Raw genomic sequence first — 19,651 nt, 5'->3', positions numbered from 1 at the left:
GGGACTACCACAATGGGTCCTGCTACCAGATAGCCGCTCTCAGGAAAAACCTGAGGAATAGAGGGAAAAAGGAAAACCCCAGAACTGCCCCGAAGTCTGCCAGGACTAACTGGAGACAGAGGGAAGTACCGGCTGAGGCTCTCCCAACAGAGAAGGACCGTTTCTGGCACCAGACAGAGTGGGGTAACAATGACAGAAACCCTGGAAGGAGGTGGCAAAAGAGGAATAGCAGGTGGGGAAGCAGGGAAGTACACAACCTAGATGCCCCATCCTCCTCCGAAAGGGAACAATTATATAATATTGCAATGAAGAAAGCAGAACCCATTAGGATTACCCCACGGGTGAACGGGCGGCCGACAATAATGGAAATAGACATGGGTGCGGCCGTATCAGTAATGGGAGTGGCAGCATTTAGAAAAATCAAAGATGGACTCCAGCCACTAACCCTAACAAAAACATTGACGAAACTTAAAACCTATACGGGGGAACCCCTGGAAGTTCTAGGCACGACTCATGTACCCGTGGAATATGAGAAACAATTGCTCAGATTACCGTTGACTATAGTAGAGGGCTCCGGACTGAGCTGAATTGGACGGAACTGGCTGAAAGACCTAAAATTAGATTGGATGAAAATTTTCCAGCGTGGAAGTGGGCAGTTGAGTGGAGTACTCCAAAAATACCCGGATGTCTTCCAGGAAGGTTTGGCGGAAATCGTAGGCGCCAAAGCAACTTTGCACGTGGACCCAGAAGCCCTTCCGAAATTTTGTAAGGCCAGGCCGGTACCTTTTGCATTAAGGAAGAACGGCCAATAGCCTATGCTTCGAGGACCTTGGCGATGGCTGAGAGGAAGTATGCCCAAATTGAGAAGGAAGGACTGGCGGTGATATTCGCAGTAAAAAAATTTCACCAGTATCTGTACGGGCGGAAATTCACCATAGTGACGGACCATAAACCGTTATTAGGGTTATTAAAAGAAGACAAGTCAATACCCCCGATTGCATCAGCTAGAATCCAACGCTGGCCGTTGCTACTGGCGGCGTATAGATACGTTCTGGAGCACAGACCGGGAACGCGAGTAGCAAATGCAGATGCTTTGAGCAGACATCCCCTCCCGGACACTCCGCCACAAATACCAAAAGTAGAGGAGACAGTAATGACCCTAAATGTTTTGGACACCCTACCAGTAGACGCACAACATATTCGGTTGTGGACGCAAAAAGACCCAGTTTTAGCCAAGGTGAAGCATTTACTGCTAACAGGGGAACTGGAAAGACCAGTGGAGTCCCAGATGCACCCATACTGGAGCAGAAGGGACCAAATAACCGTAGAAGACGGTATCTTATTATGGGGAGCCCGGGTAATCGTCCCAGCTCAGGGCCGTCAGGCAATCATAACCGAGTTACATCACGGACACCCAGGGGTGTCTAAAATGAAGATGCTAGCTCGAAGCTACGTTTTGTGGCCAGGTTTGGACACAGACATAGCAGCCTTGTACGTCGGTGCCAGGAGTGCCAACAGGGGCAAAGAGTGCCACCAACGGCGCCATTGCACCCGTGGGAATGGCCAGGCAGACCGTGGACTCGCCTGCATATTGACCACACCGGCCCTTTCATGGGCTCAATGTTTTTGGTGATAGTGGATGCCCATTCCAAATGGTTGGACGTCCACCGGGTAAACACGGCAAGCACAGCATCGACAATTGAAAAGCTCAGGGCCTCGTTTGCAACACATGGACTTCTGGAGGTATTGGTGTCGGACAATGAAACGGCATTCACAAGTGGGGAATTTGGAAAATTCCTGAAGGAAAACGGAGTCCGTCACATCAAAACAGCCCCTTACCATCCAATGGCCTGGCAGAGAGAGCGGTCCAGACACTTAAAGCGGGACTCAAGAAGCAGCCGACAGTGTCCATGGACACAAAGCGTTCCCGCTGGCTGTTTGATTACAGGACCACACCGCATTCCACAACGGGCATACCGCCAGCTGAGCTCTTAATGGGAAGGCGGCTGCGAACGAGGCTGAGTCTCCTTTTCCCAAATTTAACGGGGAAAGTGGAGAAACAACAGGAGGCCCAACACAGGGGGCATGATAATAGTCGGCAGCAGAGACATTTCCAGGTTGGGGCACCGGTTTGGGTCAAGAATTATGGGAATGGACCAACGTGGGTCAAAGGCACGTTAGAGTCCCAAACAGGGCCCATATCCTATGAGGTTTTAATAGGAGGTAAGGTGCTGAAGAAACACCTAGTCCAAATAAGGGCAGCGGAACCACACCTTGAGGCAGGCGAAGCAGGACCGCCTCGAGCTGGGATAGCCCAGACGGAAAGGATACCCACACCCCAGCCCCGAGCAATTTCTCCAGACCCCGTCATCCAGTCGTCAGAGTCAGAGATGGACACGCTCGACGAGGCCGCCGCGACATCTCTCCCCTAGGAGGAGGAAGAACAACTTCCAAGGAGAACGTCAAGGAAAAGACGGGCACCTATAAGGTACACCCCGCCCACTTCGGAGAACGACCCAGCGGACGACACGGAGGTGACAGACCCAGACATGAGGAGCAGGAAGAAGCTCAGAGGAATGGCAGCTGGCAGGAATTCCTCAGACCTGGAGGGGGGAGGGGTGTAATGAACTCCAATTGGCTTTATTGGTTGGCCAATTGGAGTATGAGCTCCCTCAATGATAGCTCATTGAGGGGGCCCATATAATCACCTGTGTAGGCTTTGTGAGCCAGTCTTAAGTTGACTGGACTGCTAGCAGCACTGTTTGTAGCTGCTCCTGTTATATCGTTATTGTAAATAAATATTGGTGTGGTGACGGAACTCCTGCCTCCCGTGGATTACTACAGCTGTCATTTTGTAATTTGAATTAATATGTTCTACAACATTCTCTGCTAAAATTGATAGAAGCCATTAAAAAAGAAAAGAGTATTATTGGAGACCAGCCAGATTAGCCCATCTCAATTTTGAGATAATTAAAGAATAAATAATTCATTAAAATATATATTAGAGTAAGAAGTCTTACAACAGCAGGTTAAAGTCGAACAGGTTTGTTTGGAATCACTAGCTTTCAGAGCGCAACACCTCCCTTGCGTTCAAAGGCATTCAAGATGGCGCCGGAGCGAGGCGACTCTCTTCAAGCTCTCCCTAACAGATCCACTTTTTTGTTAACTTATACTCATTCTAATCTTTTAAAAATTAATTCTAAAGCTAACATTATTACTAACATCTCTCTTTTATCTTCTTACAGGCTTGAACCTTCATCCGATGCCAATGGTTATGTAGTTACATTGTATATCTTGTGTTACCCTATCATGTATTTTCTTGTATTTTCTTGAATTTTGTTTCATTCCCTTTTCTTCCCATGTACTGAATGAGCTGCTTGCAGAAAAATACTTTTCACCGTACCTTGGTACACGTGACAATAAACAAATCCAATCCAATCCTTCATCAGGTGAGTGATGAAGGAGTTGTGCTCTGAAAGCAAGTGATTCCAAACAGACCTGTTGGACTTTAACCTGCTGTTGTAAGACTTCTTACTGTGCTCACCCTGTCTTGTTATGCTCTTGGCGTAGCATAAGCGGCTTCCTTGATGTTCACTCTGACAAAGGAAGGTTCAGACGTGGAGATAACTTCAACACGTTTATTGAACTATTTATAATTCCCTTACTCGGGTTCACCACTACTGTTAATCCTTCTATAGCTACTCAGACTGACAAACTAGTCTGCTACAATCCACGTGGTGGGTGTGATCAACCTTGTGTCTGTACTCACTAAGTGTCTCCACTGGAAAGAGGAAGATCATGTGTGTTGTTTCCTTTATATATGGCTCGGTGTAATGCCCCGCTGTGGTAGTGTCACCTCTGTGTATCGTGAATGTCCATCGGTCGTGTCCTATCTTACTGACCTATTGGTTGAGTGTCTGTGTGTCATGTCTAATGTGCTCCGTCTAGAGTCTAGTTAGTCTACGCGTACTTAGATTAACCCCTTGTGTATCTTTCGGAGCACAACGCCTTCATCAGGTGAGTGATGAAGGAGTTGTGCTCCGAAAGCTAGTGATTCCAAACAAACCTGTTGGACTTTAACCTGCTGTTGTAAGACTTCTTACTGTGCTCACCCCAGTCCAACACTGGCACCTCCACATCATCATATATATTTGAAACACTGGAAATGTAATTTGGACCACAAAGGTTATAACTTTTATACTTATGAACATACTATTAACACTTGATTATTAATACTGACTCTTAAGGAGCTGCAGGAATCTTGTGTAGTTCTCAAACCACAGAATCAAAATAGATAACATAGCTTGTTATCCTCGACTCATGGACTAAATAGGTCCTTGCAGGAGACCGTCTGGGGACTGTACAGCAGGGCTCCACCAGACCTGCCAAGGCAACGGAAGTACATCTTAAGCAGTCCAATGCACGGCTCAATCACAGACTGGCGAATACTGTGAGTCCCATTTTTAGGGGCCTCTGCATCGGTTTCAGGCCTCTGCACTGGCCGATCATCCGCACTCTGCATATCAACCAAAACCTCAGCAGGTGCCCTTTGTCCCCAAGAGCCTGGGGTGACCCTCGAATATCCCAGCGATGTGAATTTTCCCTGAGGTTAAACTGTCATGCACAATGGCTGGAAAATGGGGGGTCCTTTTCTGGTGGTCACAGACCATATAGATATGAAGAGAGTGGAACGCCTTCCTGTTAATAAATAGGGCTCCCTGATTCACGGGGCACTTGGAGCCAAATGAGTGGCATTGATGGTCCCAGCACCTGTGGAAGACCAGCTATGGTGCCAAGTCCCGTAGCCATCTTGTCCTGATGGGCCTGGTCCAGTTCGAAAGTATTATAGTCCGATGGCCTGGCATAGAGTGCACCCGTGACCTCATGGATGCCTTTGTGGAAGGATGACTGCGAGTTGCCACACAGGTTACCCTGGCACAACCCCATGGTGTGGAGGTTTAGGGCAACCGTGACCTTCATGGCTACAGGGTACGGGTGCACTCCTCCTCCATGTGATGCCAAGTTGGCAGGAATGCTGCACAGGTGCCGCACTCTGTCCCTGCTGAGGCAGAGTTCCTAATGCACATGTTGCTCTTCCTAGGTATGAATCTGATTGCGTTATTGGGGAGGACCCGAAAGGTCACAATCAGAAATCCGCTGGCGCAAATCCCATTTTTGGCCTCTCAAGATATTTTGTGGACATTATAAGATTTGGACCACAGTTAATGGACCCTCAAAATCGCACCCATATTTTGAGAAGAAGCATTTTCTTGATATTGAGACTATGTGCGTAATTAGCTAAAAATCAATGGACGAATTTGTATTTCATTATTGACAAATTGTAGACCAATTTGCTATTTTTTAAGCAATTGGTCAAGGTGGACTTTCAACATTTTAAGGTAAAAGGGGTTGTGAGAAGTCATTTTCTTTCAGAGGCAAAGAAAAAGAGAGGTAGGGAGCGAGAGATGTTGGCGGAGAGATGCTGAGAGGTGTTTCGATGTCATCACTTCATGCCTCAGTTGAAGGATGGTGTTGAGGGGCGTGATTTAACTAAAAAAAAAAGGTCAGTTTTGGGCAGGTATCAAGGCGTCATTCCTAGCGTTGACCCCGCTATGGGGCCCCTAGGGGTCCACCCTCTTCAAGCCCCCACCACGTCCTCTTACAGCACCTCCTCCTAGGACTCCTATCCATACCCCTCCGACCTCCAAGAGGCCCCTACCTACCTTCCCTGAACTCTCCGATCCTTCAAACACCCCTTCACACTCATTTTATGGGCATGGCCCCCCCTCACTCCCTGACCCTTGGCAGTGCCACCCTGCTAGTCGGGCACCCTTGCACTGCCACCCTGGCACCTAGGCAGTGTTCCTGATGGCCTGTCCCGCGTATTTGGGGTGGCGTTCCGACTCCGACATCTCGCGGGACTTTGGAAAATCTCGTAAGGCTCGGAGTCTGTGGGGAGGCTCGCTGGAAGACTTTCCCGGGATTTTCTGGCAGCATTATGCTTTCACTTGACCGCAACACGGCTGGAAAATCACGCCCCATGTATTTCAAACATAGATCCTTTGATGCCCTTAACCCTTGCAGTTAAATTGCCTTAAACTGAAGTAAATAATGACACACACACAGCCACAAGCCTGTCCGCAGAATAACACAATAAATCTGAAAGTAGGAACAATAATATTTTCTTCGCACCATGGACTGCAGTGGTTCAACAATATGGCTCACCACCTCCTTCTCAAGGATGGTTATGGTGGGGGATAAATGCAAGCTTTGTTAGTGATGCCCACGTCCCATGAAAGAATGAAAAAAATACTTTACAGTCTGTACATTCAATTGATTTAATAATACCAACACTTACTTTTTCATATTGTCGACCATATTTGCTCACTTCCTTCTGGAAAAAGTCCACTGACTCCAGCAGGTTAGCCTTAAATTTGGGTTGGACTTGCACCAATTCATCCTGCACATTTCTCTGTTAAAAAATTCAATTTCATCACAAAATCAAACATCATATTGCCAGGTCTTTCAAGTCTTCTTTTGAGCTCAACTTTTGATTTGACCATTCAAAAATAAACAAGTCAGTGCAGAGGACAAGGAAACAGGGTGACATTGTTCACAATCAAAAATTGTAATTATTTATCAGTGTTACATACATCTTCAAATCTACAAAAAAAAATAACCGAGAGGTACCAATATAATAATGTGCAATGATTTGATTTGATTATATAATTTGATTTGTTTTATTGTCACATGTACCAAAGTACAGTAAAAACTATTTTTCTGCGGCCAAGGGAAATTACACAGCACGTGCATAATAGACAAAGATGGTACATCGACAAACAGTGATTAGTGACAGTGCGGAACAAGGGGCCAAACAAAGCAAATACAAGGGCAAGGGCAGGGTAGGGCATCGTGGATAGTGTTCTTACAGGAAACAGATTAGTCCGAGGGGGAGTCGTTGAAGAGTCTAGTATCTGTGAGGAAGAATATGTCTGGGTGTGCGTGTCTTCAGAATTCTGTACCTTCTGCTTGATGGAAGGGTCTGGAAGAAGGCAATGGCTGGGATGGCGGCGTCTCTAATAATGCTGCCTACTTTCCTGAGGCAGCGGGAGGTGTGTACAGAATCAATGTGGGGGTGGCAAGCTTGTGTGATGCGCTGGGCTGAGTTAACCATATTCTGCAGTTCCTTGCGATCTTGGACTGAGCAGTTGCCATACCAGGCTGTGATGCAGCCAGATAGAATGCTTTCTATCACACATCTGTATAAGTTTGTGAGAGTCAATGCAGACATGCCAAATTTCTTTAGCTTCCGTAGGTAGTACAACATTGTTGGACTTTCTTGACTGTTGCATCAACATGAGTGGACTATGACAGACTATTGGTGATGGTGACCCCAGGAACTTAAAGCTATTGACCATCTCGCTTCGGAGCCATTGATGCAGACAGGAGTGTGTGTCGTGCTATGCTTCCTGAAGTCAATAATCAGTTCGACCATAAGACGATATGACATAGGAGCCGAATTAGGCCACTCGGCCCATCAGGTCTGCTCCACCATTCAATCATGGCTGACATTTTCTCATCCCCATTCTCCTGCCTTATCACCATAACCCCTGAGCCCCTTATTAATCAAGAACCTATCTATCTCTGTCTTAAAGACACTCAGTGATTTGCCTCCACAACATTCTGTGAAATGAAAAATGAAAATCGCTTATCGTCACGAGTAGGCTTCAATGAAGTTACTGTGAAAAGCCCCTAGTCGCCACATTCCGGCGCCTGTCTGGGGAGGCTGGTACGGGAATCGAACCGTGCTGCTGGCCTGCTGGGTCTGCTTTAAAAGCCAGCGAGTTAGCCCAGCGAGCTAAACCAGCCTAGAGCTCCATCAATTTGCTCAGTACTATTTCCCCAGTGATTGTAATTTCACCAACCTCCTCGTCCCCTCCTCCGTTTGATTTATAATTATTTCTGGAATATATTTTGTATCCTCTATAATGAAAACAAAATATTTGTACAGTTCCTTACTGTCTGCTATTAACTCCTCATTGTCACTCTCTAGCGGACTTGCACTTACTTTGCTCATCATTTACCTTTTTCAGTACCTGAATAAACTATTGTTATCCATTCTTACTTTTCTGGCTGACTTCCTCTCATACTTTAATTAATTTCTCTGGATTAATATTTCAGTCATTCTCTACTGTGTTGCATATTCTGAGCAATCATCTGATTTACCACTCAAGTTCGCATAGTTGTGTACTTTTTCCTTCACTTTGATGCTTTCCTTAAATTCTTTAGTTAACCATGGATGATGGGTCCTTGCCTTCAAATTCTCCTTACACTACAGATATAGTTATTCTGAGTATTCTGCAATATCGGCTTAAATACACTACCAGATTTAAATGCTCATTCAGGATATTATTCAACACTAAATTTTCCGATAGAGTTAGCATTGACTCTTTCTGACTAGTGCATTATTTGAAGAATACTTACAGCTTTAACTTGTAATTTGTTGAAAAAGTACCGAAGTGTATCAACTTCTTCTGTTTCTTCCTTTGAAATCTCCACTTCATATTTAGTCAGTATGCTATATGCTTCCTAAATAGAAACCGTAAAAGCAACAACAGATAAAATCCAATAATAGGAAGACTAGTAAATGTGATGACATATATCAATACTAATTCAACAAAATCACTAACAGCATAAATTATGAACTATCATAGAAATCATAGAATTTACAGTGCAGAAGGAGGCCATTCGGCCCATCGAATCTGCACCGGCTCTTGGAAAGAGCACCCTACCCAAGGTCAACACCTCCACCCTATCCCCATAACCCAGTAACCCCACCCAACACTAAGGGCAATTTTGGACACGCAGGGCAATTTAGCATGGCCAATCCACCTGACCTGCACATCTTTGGACTGTGGGAGGAAACCGGAGCACCCGGAGGAAACCCACGCACACACGGGGAGGATGTGCAGACTCCGCACAGACAGTGACCCAAGCCGGAATCGAACCTGGGACCCTGGAGCTGTGAAGCAATTGTGCTAACCACAATGCTACCATGCTGCCCTCAACTACACGAGATTACATGGTGTGATGAGGATGTATTGTTATATTGTTATATCTTTTTGGAGAGAATTATATTGCTTGAACTTTTCCACAGTCTATCGAGTCCTGGAAGATGACCACCAAAGTATCCACTATTTCTAGAACCACCTCCTTCAGTACTCTGATGTAGATGTAGATTATCAGGCCCTGGGGATTTATCAGCCTTCAATCCCATCAATTTCCCCAACACCATTTCTCTACTGATATTGATCACCTTCACTTTATCCTTCTCACTACACCCTGAATTCCCCAACATGTCATGTATCTTATTTGTACCCTCATTTGTGAAGACAGAAGAGATCAGCACGGTGGCACTAAGTGGTTAGCACTGTGGCTTTACAGGGCCAGGGTCCCAGGTTCAACTCCCCGCTGGGACACTCTGTGCGGAGTCTGCACGTTCTCTCCATGTCTGCATGGGCTTCCTCCAGATGCTCCTGTTTCCTCCCATAGTGCAAAGACGTGCAGGTTAGGTGAATTGGTCATGCTAAATTGCCCTCAGTGTCCAAAAAGGTTCAGAGGGGTTATTGGGTTCCGGGGATATGGTGGAAGTGAGGGCTTAAGTGTGATGGTGCAGACTCGATGGGCCAAATGGCCTCCTTCTGCATTCTATGTTCTAAAGTATGTATTTAGTTGCTCAGCCATTTCTTTGTCCCCTACAATACATTCCCCTGTTTCTGGCTTTAAGGGATCTTCATTTGTCTTCACCAATCTTTTTCTCTTCACATACCTAAATCTTTACAGTCAGTTTTTATGTTCCCTGCAAGCTTTCTTTTGGAATCTATTTTCCCCTTCCAAATCAATCCCTTGGTCATTCTTTGCTGAATTCCAAACAGCTCCTAATCCTCAAACCTGTTGCTTTTCTTGGATAATCTGTATGCAACTTCCATGGATCGAGTACTATCCCTAATTTCCCTTGTCAGGATTGGTCACATTTCCCGTTTTACTTATGTGCCAAACAGGAATAAATAACTGTTGCAGTTCCCCCATGCGCTCTTTGAAACAATGCCCAAGCACAAGTGTTATGGGCCAGGGTTTAGAGAACCCCAAAGTGTATCCTGGAGTTCACCTGACCCACAATATTTAATAGATTGTGGTATGGGGAGCACACGGCCCACTCTGAAGGTGTGGAACAGCAGAAATGGAGAAGTACTTTTTTTAAGCAAAACAATGTTTATTCTATGAACTCAAGTTAACCTTTTAAAAAATACAGTGAACATCTTAGCAACCATTAATTCAAATACAACCCCCAAAGAATACAACACTAAGTAATCCATAAGCTGTCCTTTTAACATCCAGAAGACTTAAAAAAAACCTTTAAACAGAAGCACATCAGGTTAAGGTCAATACTGTTATTAGTTTTAAATCACCAGGATCAATTTACAGTCTTTAGATTACAGAGAGACTCTAATAGACCTTCTGGCAGTGACTGCAGCTATCCAGCTCTGAAAACGAAACTAAAACACACCCTGCAGCAAACAGCCTAAAACGAAAGTAAAAAAGCTGACAGGCAGCCCAGCTCTACCCACTCTCTGACATCACTGCAGTAATAAACACCCATTTCTTAAAGGTACTCTCACTACAGATATTTATTTACACACCCATTTATAACACTCATTTCTTTTTTTTTTAATTTAGAGTACCCAATTATTTTTTCCAATTAAGGGGCAATTAGCATAGCCAATCTACCGATCCTGCACATCTTTGGGTTGTGGGGGTGAAACCCACGCAGACACTGGGAGAATGTGCAAACTCCACACGGACAGTGCCCCAGTGCCGGGATTCAAACCCGGGTCCTCAGTGCCAGATAGAATGCTTTCTATGGTGCATCTGTAAAAGTTGGTAAGGGTTAATGTGGACATGCCAAATTTCCTTAGTTCCCTGAGGAAGTGAAAATGAAAAATGAAAATCGCTTATTGTCACGAGTAGGCTTCAATGAAGTTACTGTGAAAAGCCCCTAGTCGCCACATTCCGGTGCCTGTCCGGGGAGGCTGGTACGGGAAGTATAGGCGCTGTTGTGCATTCTTGGTGATAGCATCGATGTGGGTGGACCAGGACAGATTTTTGGAGATGTGCACCCCTAGGAATTTGAAACTTCTCACTATCTCCTCCTCGGCCCCGTTGATGTTGACAGGGGTGTGTACAGTACTTTGCTTCCTGAAGTCAATGACCAGCTCTTTAGTTTTGCTGGCATTGAGGGAGAAATTGTTGTCACTGCACCACTCCACTAGGTTCTCAATCTCCCTCCTGTATTCTGACTCATCATTATTCAAGATCCGGCCCACTATGGTCGTATCGATAGCAAACTTGTGGATGGAGTTGGAACCAAATTTTTCCACGCAGTCGTGTGTGTACAGGGAATAGAGTAGGGGGCTAAGTACGCAGCCTTGTGGGACCCCGGTATTGAGGACTATTGTGGAAGAGGTGTTGTTGTTCATTCTTACAGATTGTTCTCTGTTGGTCAGAAAATCGAGGATCCTGTTGCAGAGTGGGGAGCCAAGTCCTAGGTTTTGGAGCTTTGATATGAGCGTGGCTGAAATTATGGTGTTGAATGTTATGGTTATGATTTTTTCACGTCAGTATTCATTACCCATGGACTGAGTGGTCATTTCAACTGACCAACTTTTACAGGTGCACCAGAGAAAGCATCCAATGTGGCTGCATCACAGCCTGGTATGTAACTGCTCGGCCCAAGACTGCAAGAAACTTCAGAGTCATGAACACCGCCTAATCCATCACGTGAAACCGCCTCCCATCCATTGACTCTATCTACATCTCCACTGCCTTGGGAAAGCAGGCAGCATAATCAAAGACCCCGCTCATACAGCTTACTCTTCCAACTTCTTCCATTGGGCAAGTAGATACAAAAGTCTGAGAACATGCACAAACAGATTCATAAACAGCTTCTTCCCCGCTGTTACCAGACTCCTAAACAACCCTCTAATGGACTGACCTTATTAATACTACACTCCTGTATGCTTCACCCAATGCGGGCGTCTACATATTTACATTGTGGACCTTGTGTTGCCCAATTACGCATTTTCTTTTCATGTACTAAATGATCTGTTTGATCTGCACGCAGAATAATACTTTTCATTGTACCTCGTTACACGTGACAATAAACAAATCCAAATCCAAATCCAGAGGGCAATTAAGAGTCAATCACATTGCGATGGGTCTGGTGACACATGTAGGCCAGGCTGGCTGATTTCTTTCTCTCAAGAACATTCGCGAATCAGGTGGGTTTTTACAACAATTAACAAGTTTCTTGGTCACCATTACTAATCCCAGTTTCAATTCTAGATTTTATTAATTGAATTCAAATGCCACCAGCTGCCGTGGTGACTTTTGAACACAGAGCATAGGCTGGGCCTCTTGATTATTAGTCCAGTGATGTTACCCCTGTGCCACCATCTCCCCTCAAGGGTAGCACGGCAGCATAGTGGTTAGTACTATGGCTTCACAGGGTCCGAGGTTCGATTCCCAGCTTGGTCACTGTGCATGCTCTTCCTGTGTCTACGTGGGTTTCCTCCGGGTGCTCTGGTTTCCTTCCACAAGTCTCGAAAGAAGTGCTGTTCGGTGATTTGGACATTCTGAATTGTCCTCTATGTTCCTGAACAGGCGCCGGAATATGGTGACTTGAGTCTTTTCACAGTAACTTCATTGCACTGTTAATGTAAGCCCGTTTGTGACAATAAAGATTATTATTAAAGGGCAGTCACTCTCATCTCACCCCTGGAGTTCAGGTCTTTTCTTCAAGTTTTATCCAGGGCTGTAATGAGACCAGGAGCTGAATGGCCCTGTCAGAACCTAACTAAATGTCCTTTGCTTTGTTTTTCTTTCCCAAATGCATTATTTCACACATCTCCGGATTGAATTCTAATTGTCACTTTTCCTCCTGTTCGAAATATTGATATATTATGGAGACAACTTCTTCACTATCAATGGCAGTATCATCTGAAAAAATTCCCAATTAAGCCTCCCACTTTGAAGTCCATATTATTTATATATATGATAAACAGCAAGGACCCCAACACTGACCCTTATGCAACACCACTTTAAGCCGCTACAACACTCCAGAGCTCATTCGCAAAGCATCATGGCTGGGAGCTTGGGAGCATTGGCCAGGCCAATGACAAAGGAATATGTCACACAACACCAGGTTAAAGTCCAACAGGTTTGTTGCAAACACTAGCTTCCGGAGCACTGCTCCTTCCTCAGGTGAGCCTGTTGGACTTTAACCTGGTGTTGTAAGACTTCTTACTGTGCTCACCCCAGTCCAACGCCGGCATCTCCACATCAAAAGAATATGTCAGGGGCACAGGGAGAGGGAATGGATAGAAGGACTAAAGGAGAGGGAAGGGATTGTAGAACATTGTAGAACATATCAAGTCTGCACTGACCCACTTAAGCCCCCACTTCCACCCTATCCCCGAAACCCAATAACCCCACTTAACATTTTTGTTTGGACACTAAATGTAATTTAGCATGGCCAATCTACCTAACCTGCACATCTTTGGACTGTGGGAGGAAGCCGGAGCACCCGGAGGAAACCCACGCAGACACGGGGAGAACGTGCAGACTCCTCACAGACAGTGACCCAGAAGGGAATCGAGCCTGGGCACTGGCACTGTGAAGCCACAGTGCTAGCCACATGTGCTATCATGCTGCCCAGAGCATAGAACATAGAACATTACAGCGCAGTACGGGCCCTTCGGCCCTCGATGTTGCGCCGACCTGTGAAACCATCTGAAGCCTATCTGACCTACACTATTCCATTTTCATCCATATGTCTATCCAGTGACCACTTAAATGCCCTTAAAGTTGGCGAGTCTACTACTGTTGCAGGCAGGGCTTTCCACACCCCTACTACTCTCTGAGTAAAGAAACTGCCTCTGACATCTGTCCTATATCTACCACCCCTCAATTTAAAGCTATGTCCCCTCGTGTTGGTCATCACCATCCGAGGAAAAAGAATCTCACTGTCCACCCTATCTAACCCTCTGACTATCTTATATGTCTCTATTAAGTTACCTCTCAGCCTTCTCCTCTCTAACGAAAACAACCTCAAGTCCCTGAGCCTTTCCTCGTAAGACCTTCCCTCCATACCAGGCAACATCCGAGTAAATCTCCTCTGAACCCTTTCCAAAGCTTCCACATCCTTCCTATAATGTGGTGACCAGAACTGCACGCAGTACTCCAGGAGCGGCCGCACCAGAGTTATGTACAGCTGCAGCATGACCTTGTGGCTCCGAAACTCAATCCCCCTACTGATAAAGGCTAGCACACCAGATGCCTTCTTAACGGCCCTATTAACCTGGGTGGCAACTTTCAGGGATTTATGTACCTGGATGCCGAGATCTCTCTGTTCATCTACACTACAAAGAATCTTGCCATTAGCCCAATACTCTGCATTCCTGTTACTCCTTCCAAAGTGAACCACCTCACACTTTTCTGCATTAAACTCCATCTGCCACCTCTCAGCCCAGCTCTGCAGCTTATCTATGCCCCTCTGTATCCTATAACATCCTTCAGCACTATCCACAACTCCACCGACCTTCGTGTCATCTGCAAATTTACTAACCCATCCTTCTACACCCTCTTCCAGGTCATTTATAAAAATGACAAACAGCAGTGGCCCCAAAACAGATCCTTGCGGTACACCACTAGTAACTGAACTCCAGGATGAACATTTGCCATCAACCACTACCCTCTGTCTTCTTTCAGATAGCCAATTACTGATCCAAACCGTTAAATCACCTTCAATCCCATACTTCCTTATTTTCTGCAATAGCCTACCGTGGGGAACCTTATCAAACGCCTTACTGAAATCCATATACACCACATCAACCGCTTTACCCTCATCCACCTGTTTGGTCACCTTCTCAAAAAACTCAATAAGGTTTGTGAGGCATGACCTACCCTTCACAAAACCGTGTTGACTATCGCTAATCAACTTGTTCTTTTCAAGATGATTATAAACCCTATCTCTTATAACCTTTTCCAACATTTTACCCACAACCGAAGTATGGCCCACAGGCCTATAATTACCAGGGTTGTCTCTACTCCCCTTCTTGAACAAGGGGACAACATTTGCTATCCTCCAGTCTTCCGGCACTATTCCTGTCGACAAAGACGACATAAAGATCAAGGGCAAAGGCTCTGCAATCTCCTCCCTGGCTTCCCAGAGAATCCTAGGATAAATCCCATCTGGCCCAGGGGACTTATCTATTTTGACATTTTCCAAAATTGATAACACCTCCTCCTTTTGAACCTCAATTCCATCTAGCCTGGACGACTGAACATGAGTATTCTCCTCGACAACATTGTCTTTCTCCAGTGTAAACACTGATGAAAAATATCCATTTAACACTTCCCCTATCTCCTCTGATTCCACACACAACTTTCCACTACTATCCTTGATTGGCCCTAATCTTACTCTAGTCATTCATTTGTTCCTGATATACCTATAGAAAGCCTTAGGGTTTTCCTTGATCCTATCCGCCAACGACTTTTCGTGTCCTCTCCTCGCTCTTCTTAACTCTCCCTTTCGGTCCTTCCAGGCTAACTTGTAACTCTCAAGTGCCCTAACTGATCCTTCATGTCTCATCCTAACATAAGCCTTCTTGGATGGATTAATGGAGAGGAAGGGGTGAGAAGCTCAGTGTTTTGTGTGGGGTGGGGTGGTTATGACAATGGGGAAGAGGAGGATGGGCGAGCTGCCAGTGACCTGGTCTTCTAGTTATTAAATCGGGCGCCGATCCCGTTTTTGGGTCTATGCTCTATTTTCCGCCGAATCGGGGAACCAGCAGCGGGTGGCGGAGTGTGCAGCCCCTGTCTCTCAAAATCAATTTCAATAATTTTTGCATTATTGACTGACCAGAATATAATTCCCTGGGCAATCCTTTGCACCCTTTATAAATACCCACTTAGTGTTTATTGAAAGATCTCAATTCAGCCCAGTGAAAGGCATCACCAAGCTAGAAGTTAATTCATTGCTTTTATTCAGGTGAGGTCAGATTTGGATTTTAAAAGCCTGAAAGCTGAATGTGGCAGGAACAAATATAAAAGACATACCCTGAAACATAAGGTCACATACCTCAATGGGTGCCAAAGTCATATCCATCTGTATCTCATTATTTCGGATTTGTGATAAAGATTCCATGGCAAATCTAACATCATCCAAATCTTGAATAGGACGACCCATATTCTTCATTTCTTCAGCGATAAATGAAGTTATCGCTTGCATTTTACCCTTGTATTGTTCATTCAGAAACCGACAAAGTACTAGTTTCCAAGCTTTGGCCTCCACTAAAAGAGCCATTTTTATGGATTCTAAGAACAAAGGACATAAATCAACATTAAAGTCAGTTGGTTTCGTCAAAAAAGGATAAAGTGGCCCCACAATTATCTTCGCTATAGAAGAATACAGGCTTTCGAATTAGCCTTGTGTTTGATTTGGCAAGTCCTGAGAAGGTGGGGGTGAGTGTCTTCTTTAATCCCTGCAGCCCCTAAGATGTAGAGACACCAACAGTGCTGTTAGGGAGGCAGTTCCAATATTTTGACCAACTAACAGTGAAGGAAATGTGACATAGTTACACAGAAAGATACATAGAAAATAGAAGCAGGAGGAGGCCATTCGACCCTTTGAGCCTGCTCCGCCATTGATTATGATCATGGCTGATCATCAAATTCAATACCCTGATCCTGTCTTCCCCCCCCCCCATATCCCTTGAACCCTTTAGCCCTAAGAAGGGCTAAAGGGAAGGCCAACTGTCCTGCGACAACGGATGAACGGACATCACACGACAATCACCAGGCAGGAATGTTCCCTTCCAGTTGGGGAACACTTCAGCAGTCAAGGGCATTCACCCTTGTACCTTTGGGTAAACGTTCTCCAAGGCAGCCTTAAGGACGCGCGACAACGCAGAATCGCCAAGCAGAAACTTATAGCCAAGTTCCGCACACATGAGTACGGCCTCAAATGGGCCTTGGATTCATATTGCATTACATTCACCACCCACCATCTGGCCTGGGCTTGCAAAATCCTACCAACTGTCCTGGCTTGAGACAATTCACACCTCTTTAACCTGTGATTATCCCTCTCTCCAGTTGCTCTATGGGTCTATGCTCTATTTTCCGCCGAATCGGGGAACCAGCTATCGGCAGCGGTCCTGTAAAGACTTAATTACCTGCAAAGACTTGCATTCAAAGTATCGTCTGGCATCATTGACTTTGGGTGCAATTCTCCGCCCCCCACGCCGAGTGGCAGAATTGCGGGGGGGGGGGGCGGGCGAGACACGCCACGCTGCCCCGGCACCCGCACGCAATTCAGCCACGTCCCCCAAAACGGCGCGCCGTGTTTTATGACAGGCCGCTCGGAGAATCGCCGCTCGCCGTTTGTAACGGGCGAGCGGCTATTCTCCGGCCTGGATGGGCCAAGCGGCCTGCCCAATACAATGGGTTCACGCCGCGCCAACCACACCAGGTCGCTGCCGGCATGAACAGAGCGCGAACACTGCGTGGGCAGCCTGTGGGGGGGGGAGGGGGGGAGGGAGGATCGAACACTGGGGGGGCGCTCAGAAGGGATCTGGCCCACGATCGGTGCCCACCGATCGGCGGGCCGGCGTCTCTTTTTTTGTTAAAAACAATTTTTATTAAAGTTTTCACAAAATATCAACAACAGAATGTAAAAGGAATAAAATACAAAACAGAACAAAACAACTCAGTGCCTCCCTCCCCCCATACATAAATAATAAATTAACACCCATAAAAACACATAGCAAACATAGCAAATATATACACCCCTTCAGATCCCCAAATATAGAAAAATAAAAATAGAGTAAGAACCCATCTCCCCCCCCCCCCCCCCCCCCTCCCCCGGTTGCTGCTGCTACCGACCATTATCTACCGATCTGCCAGGAAGTCTAGGAACGGTTGCCACCGCCTGAAAAACCCTTGCACTGACCCCCTCAAAGCAAATTTTACCCTTTCCAATTGAATAAACCCCGCCGTGTCATTGATCCAGGCCTCCACGCTTGGGGGCCTCGCATCCTTCCACTGAAGAAGAATCCTCCGCCGGGCTACTAGGGATGCAAAGTCCAGAACACCGGCCTCTTTCGCCTCCTGCACTCCCGGCTCCTCTGCAACCCCAAATATTGCGAACCAGCCCAGTTTGACCCTGGATCCTACCACTCTCGACACCGTCCTCGCTGCGCCCATCCGAAATTTCTCCAGTGCTGGGCATGCCCAGAACATATGGGTGTGTTTTTGCTGGGCTGCCTGGGCACCTAACACACCTGTCCTCACCCCCAAAAAACTGGCTCATCCTTGTCCCGGTCATGTGTGCCCTGTGCAGCACCTTAAACTGTATGAGGCTGAGCCTCGCGCACGAAGAGGAAGAGTTCACCCTCCCTAGGGCATCTGCCCACGTCCGCTCCTCGATCTCCTCCCCAACTCCTGCTCCCATTTACCTTTCAGCTCCTCCACCGAGGCCTTCTCCTCCCCCTGCAACACCTGGTATGTTGCTGAAACCTTCCCCTCTCCAACCCACACTCCCGAGAGCACCCTGTCCTGTAACGTGCGTGGCGGCAGCAGCGGGAATTCCACCACTTGCCGCCTGGCAAACGTCCTTACCTGTGGATACAAAAAGGTGTTTCCCGGGGAGAGCCCGTACTTCTCCTCCCACAAACAAGTCACCCAACCTTCTTATCCCTGCCCTGTGCCACCTCGAATACCCTCCATCTATTCTCCCCGGGGCAAACCGGTGGTTCCCCCGTATCGAGGCCACACCGAGGTCCCCACCTCCCCCCTGTGCCGCCTCCATTGCCCCCAAATTTTGAGGGTAGCCACCACCACCGGGCTTGTGGTATACCTCGTTGGAGGGAGCGGCAGCGGCGCCGTTGCAAGTGCCTCCAGACTCGTACCCTCACAAGACGCTGTCTCCAGCCTCTTCCATGCTGTCCCCTCCCCCTCCATCACCCACTTGCGCACCATCACTGCATTAGCGGCCCAGTAGTACCTACAGAGGTTGGACAGCGCCAGCCCCCTCCCCCATTCCTACTCCGCTCCAGAAACACCCTTCTCACTCTTGGAGTCCCTCGCGCCCACAGAAACCCCGTTATGCTCCTATTGACCCGCCGAAAGAAGGCCTGCGGGATAAGAATGGGGAGGCACTGGAACAGGAACAAAAACCTTGGGAGCACCATCATCTTAACTGACTGCACCCTACCCGCCAGGGACAGTAGCCACTTAAACTCCTCCTCCATCTGCTCCACCAACCTCGTGAAGTTAAGTCAATGCAGGGCCCCCCAGATCCTGGCCACCTGGACCCCCAAATACCTGAAGCTCCTCTTCGCCCATTTTAGTGGGAGCTTGCCAATCCTCCTCTCCTGGTCCCCTGGGTGAACCACAAACAACTCGCTCTTCCCCATGTTGAGCTTGTACCCTGAGAAATCCCCGAACTCCCTGAGGATCCTCAGTACCTCCGGCATCCCCCCCACCGGGTCCGCCACATATAGCAGAATGTCGTCCGCATAGAGCGACACCCTAT

The 19,651-nt window shown here is 46.8% G+C and overlaps 1 protein-coding gene across 1 annotated transcript in view; it reads right to left on the bottom strand.

Annotated features, from left to right (window-relative positions):
• The window catches only part of LOC119966923 (dynein heavy chain 8, axonemal-like), a 1,786,259-nt gene that overhangs the window by 930,364 nt on the left and 836,244 nt on the right, over positions 1 to 19,651 (bottom strand). Inside the window, exons 29-31 of the mRNA XM_038798881.1 lie at positions 16,199 to 16,434; positions 8,485 to 8,589; positions 6,359 to 6,472 (exon numbers count right to left, since the gene is read on the bottom strand). Coding sequence (XP_038654809.1) covers positions 6,359 to 6,472; positions 8,485 to 8,589; positions 16,199 to 16,434 — 455 coding nt within the window. The remainder of the gene's footprint in view (positions 1 to 6,358; positions 6,473 to 8,484; positions 8,590 to 16,198; positions 16,435 to 19,651) is intronic.

This window comes from Scyliorhinus canicula, chromosome 6 (assembly GCF_902713615.1).
Source record: "Scyliorhinus canicula chromosome 6, sScyCan1.1, whole genome shotgun sequence".
Classification (NCBI taxonomy): Eukaryota; Metazoa; Chordata; class Chondrichthyes; order Carcharhiniformes; family Scyliorhinidae; genus Scyliorhinus; species Scyliorhinus canicula.
The sequence above is the reverse complement of the archived record's forward strand: the minus strand, read 5'-3'. Positions and strand labels throughout refer to the sequence as shown.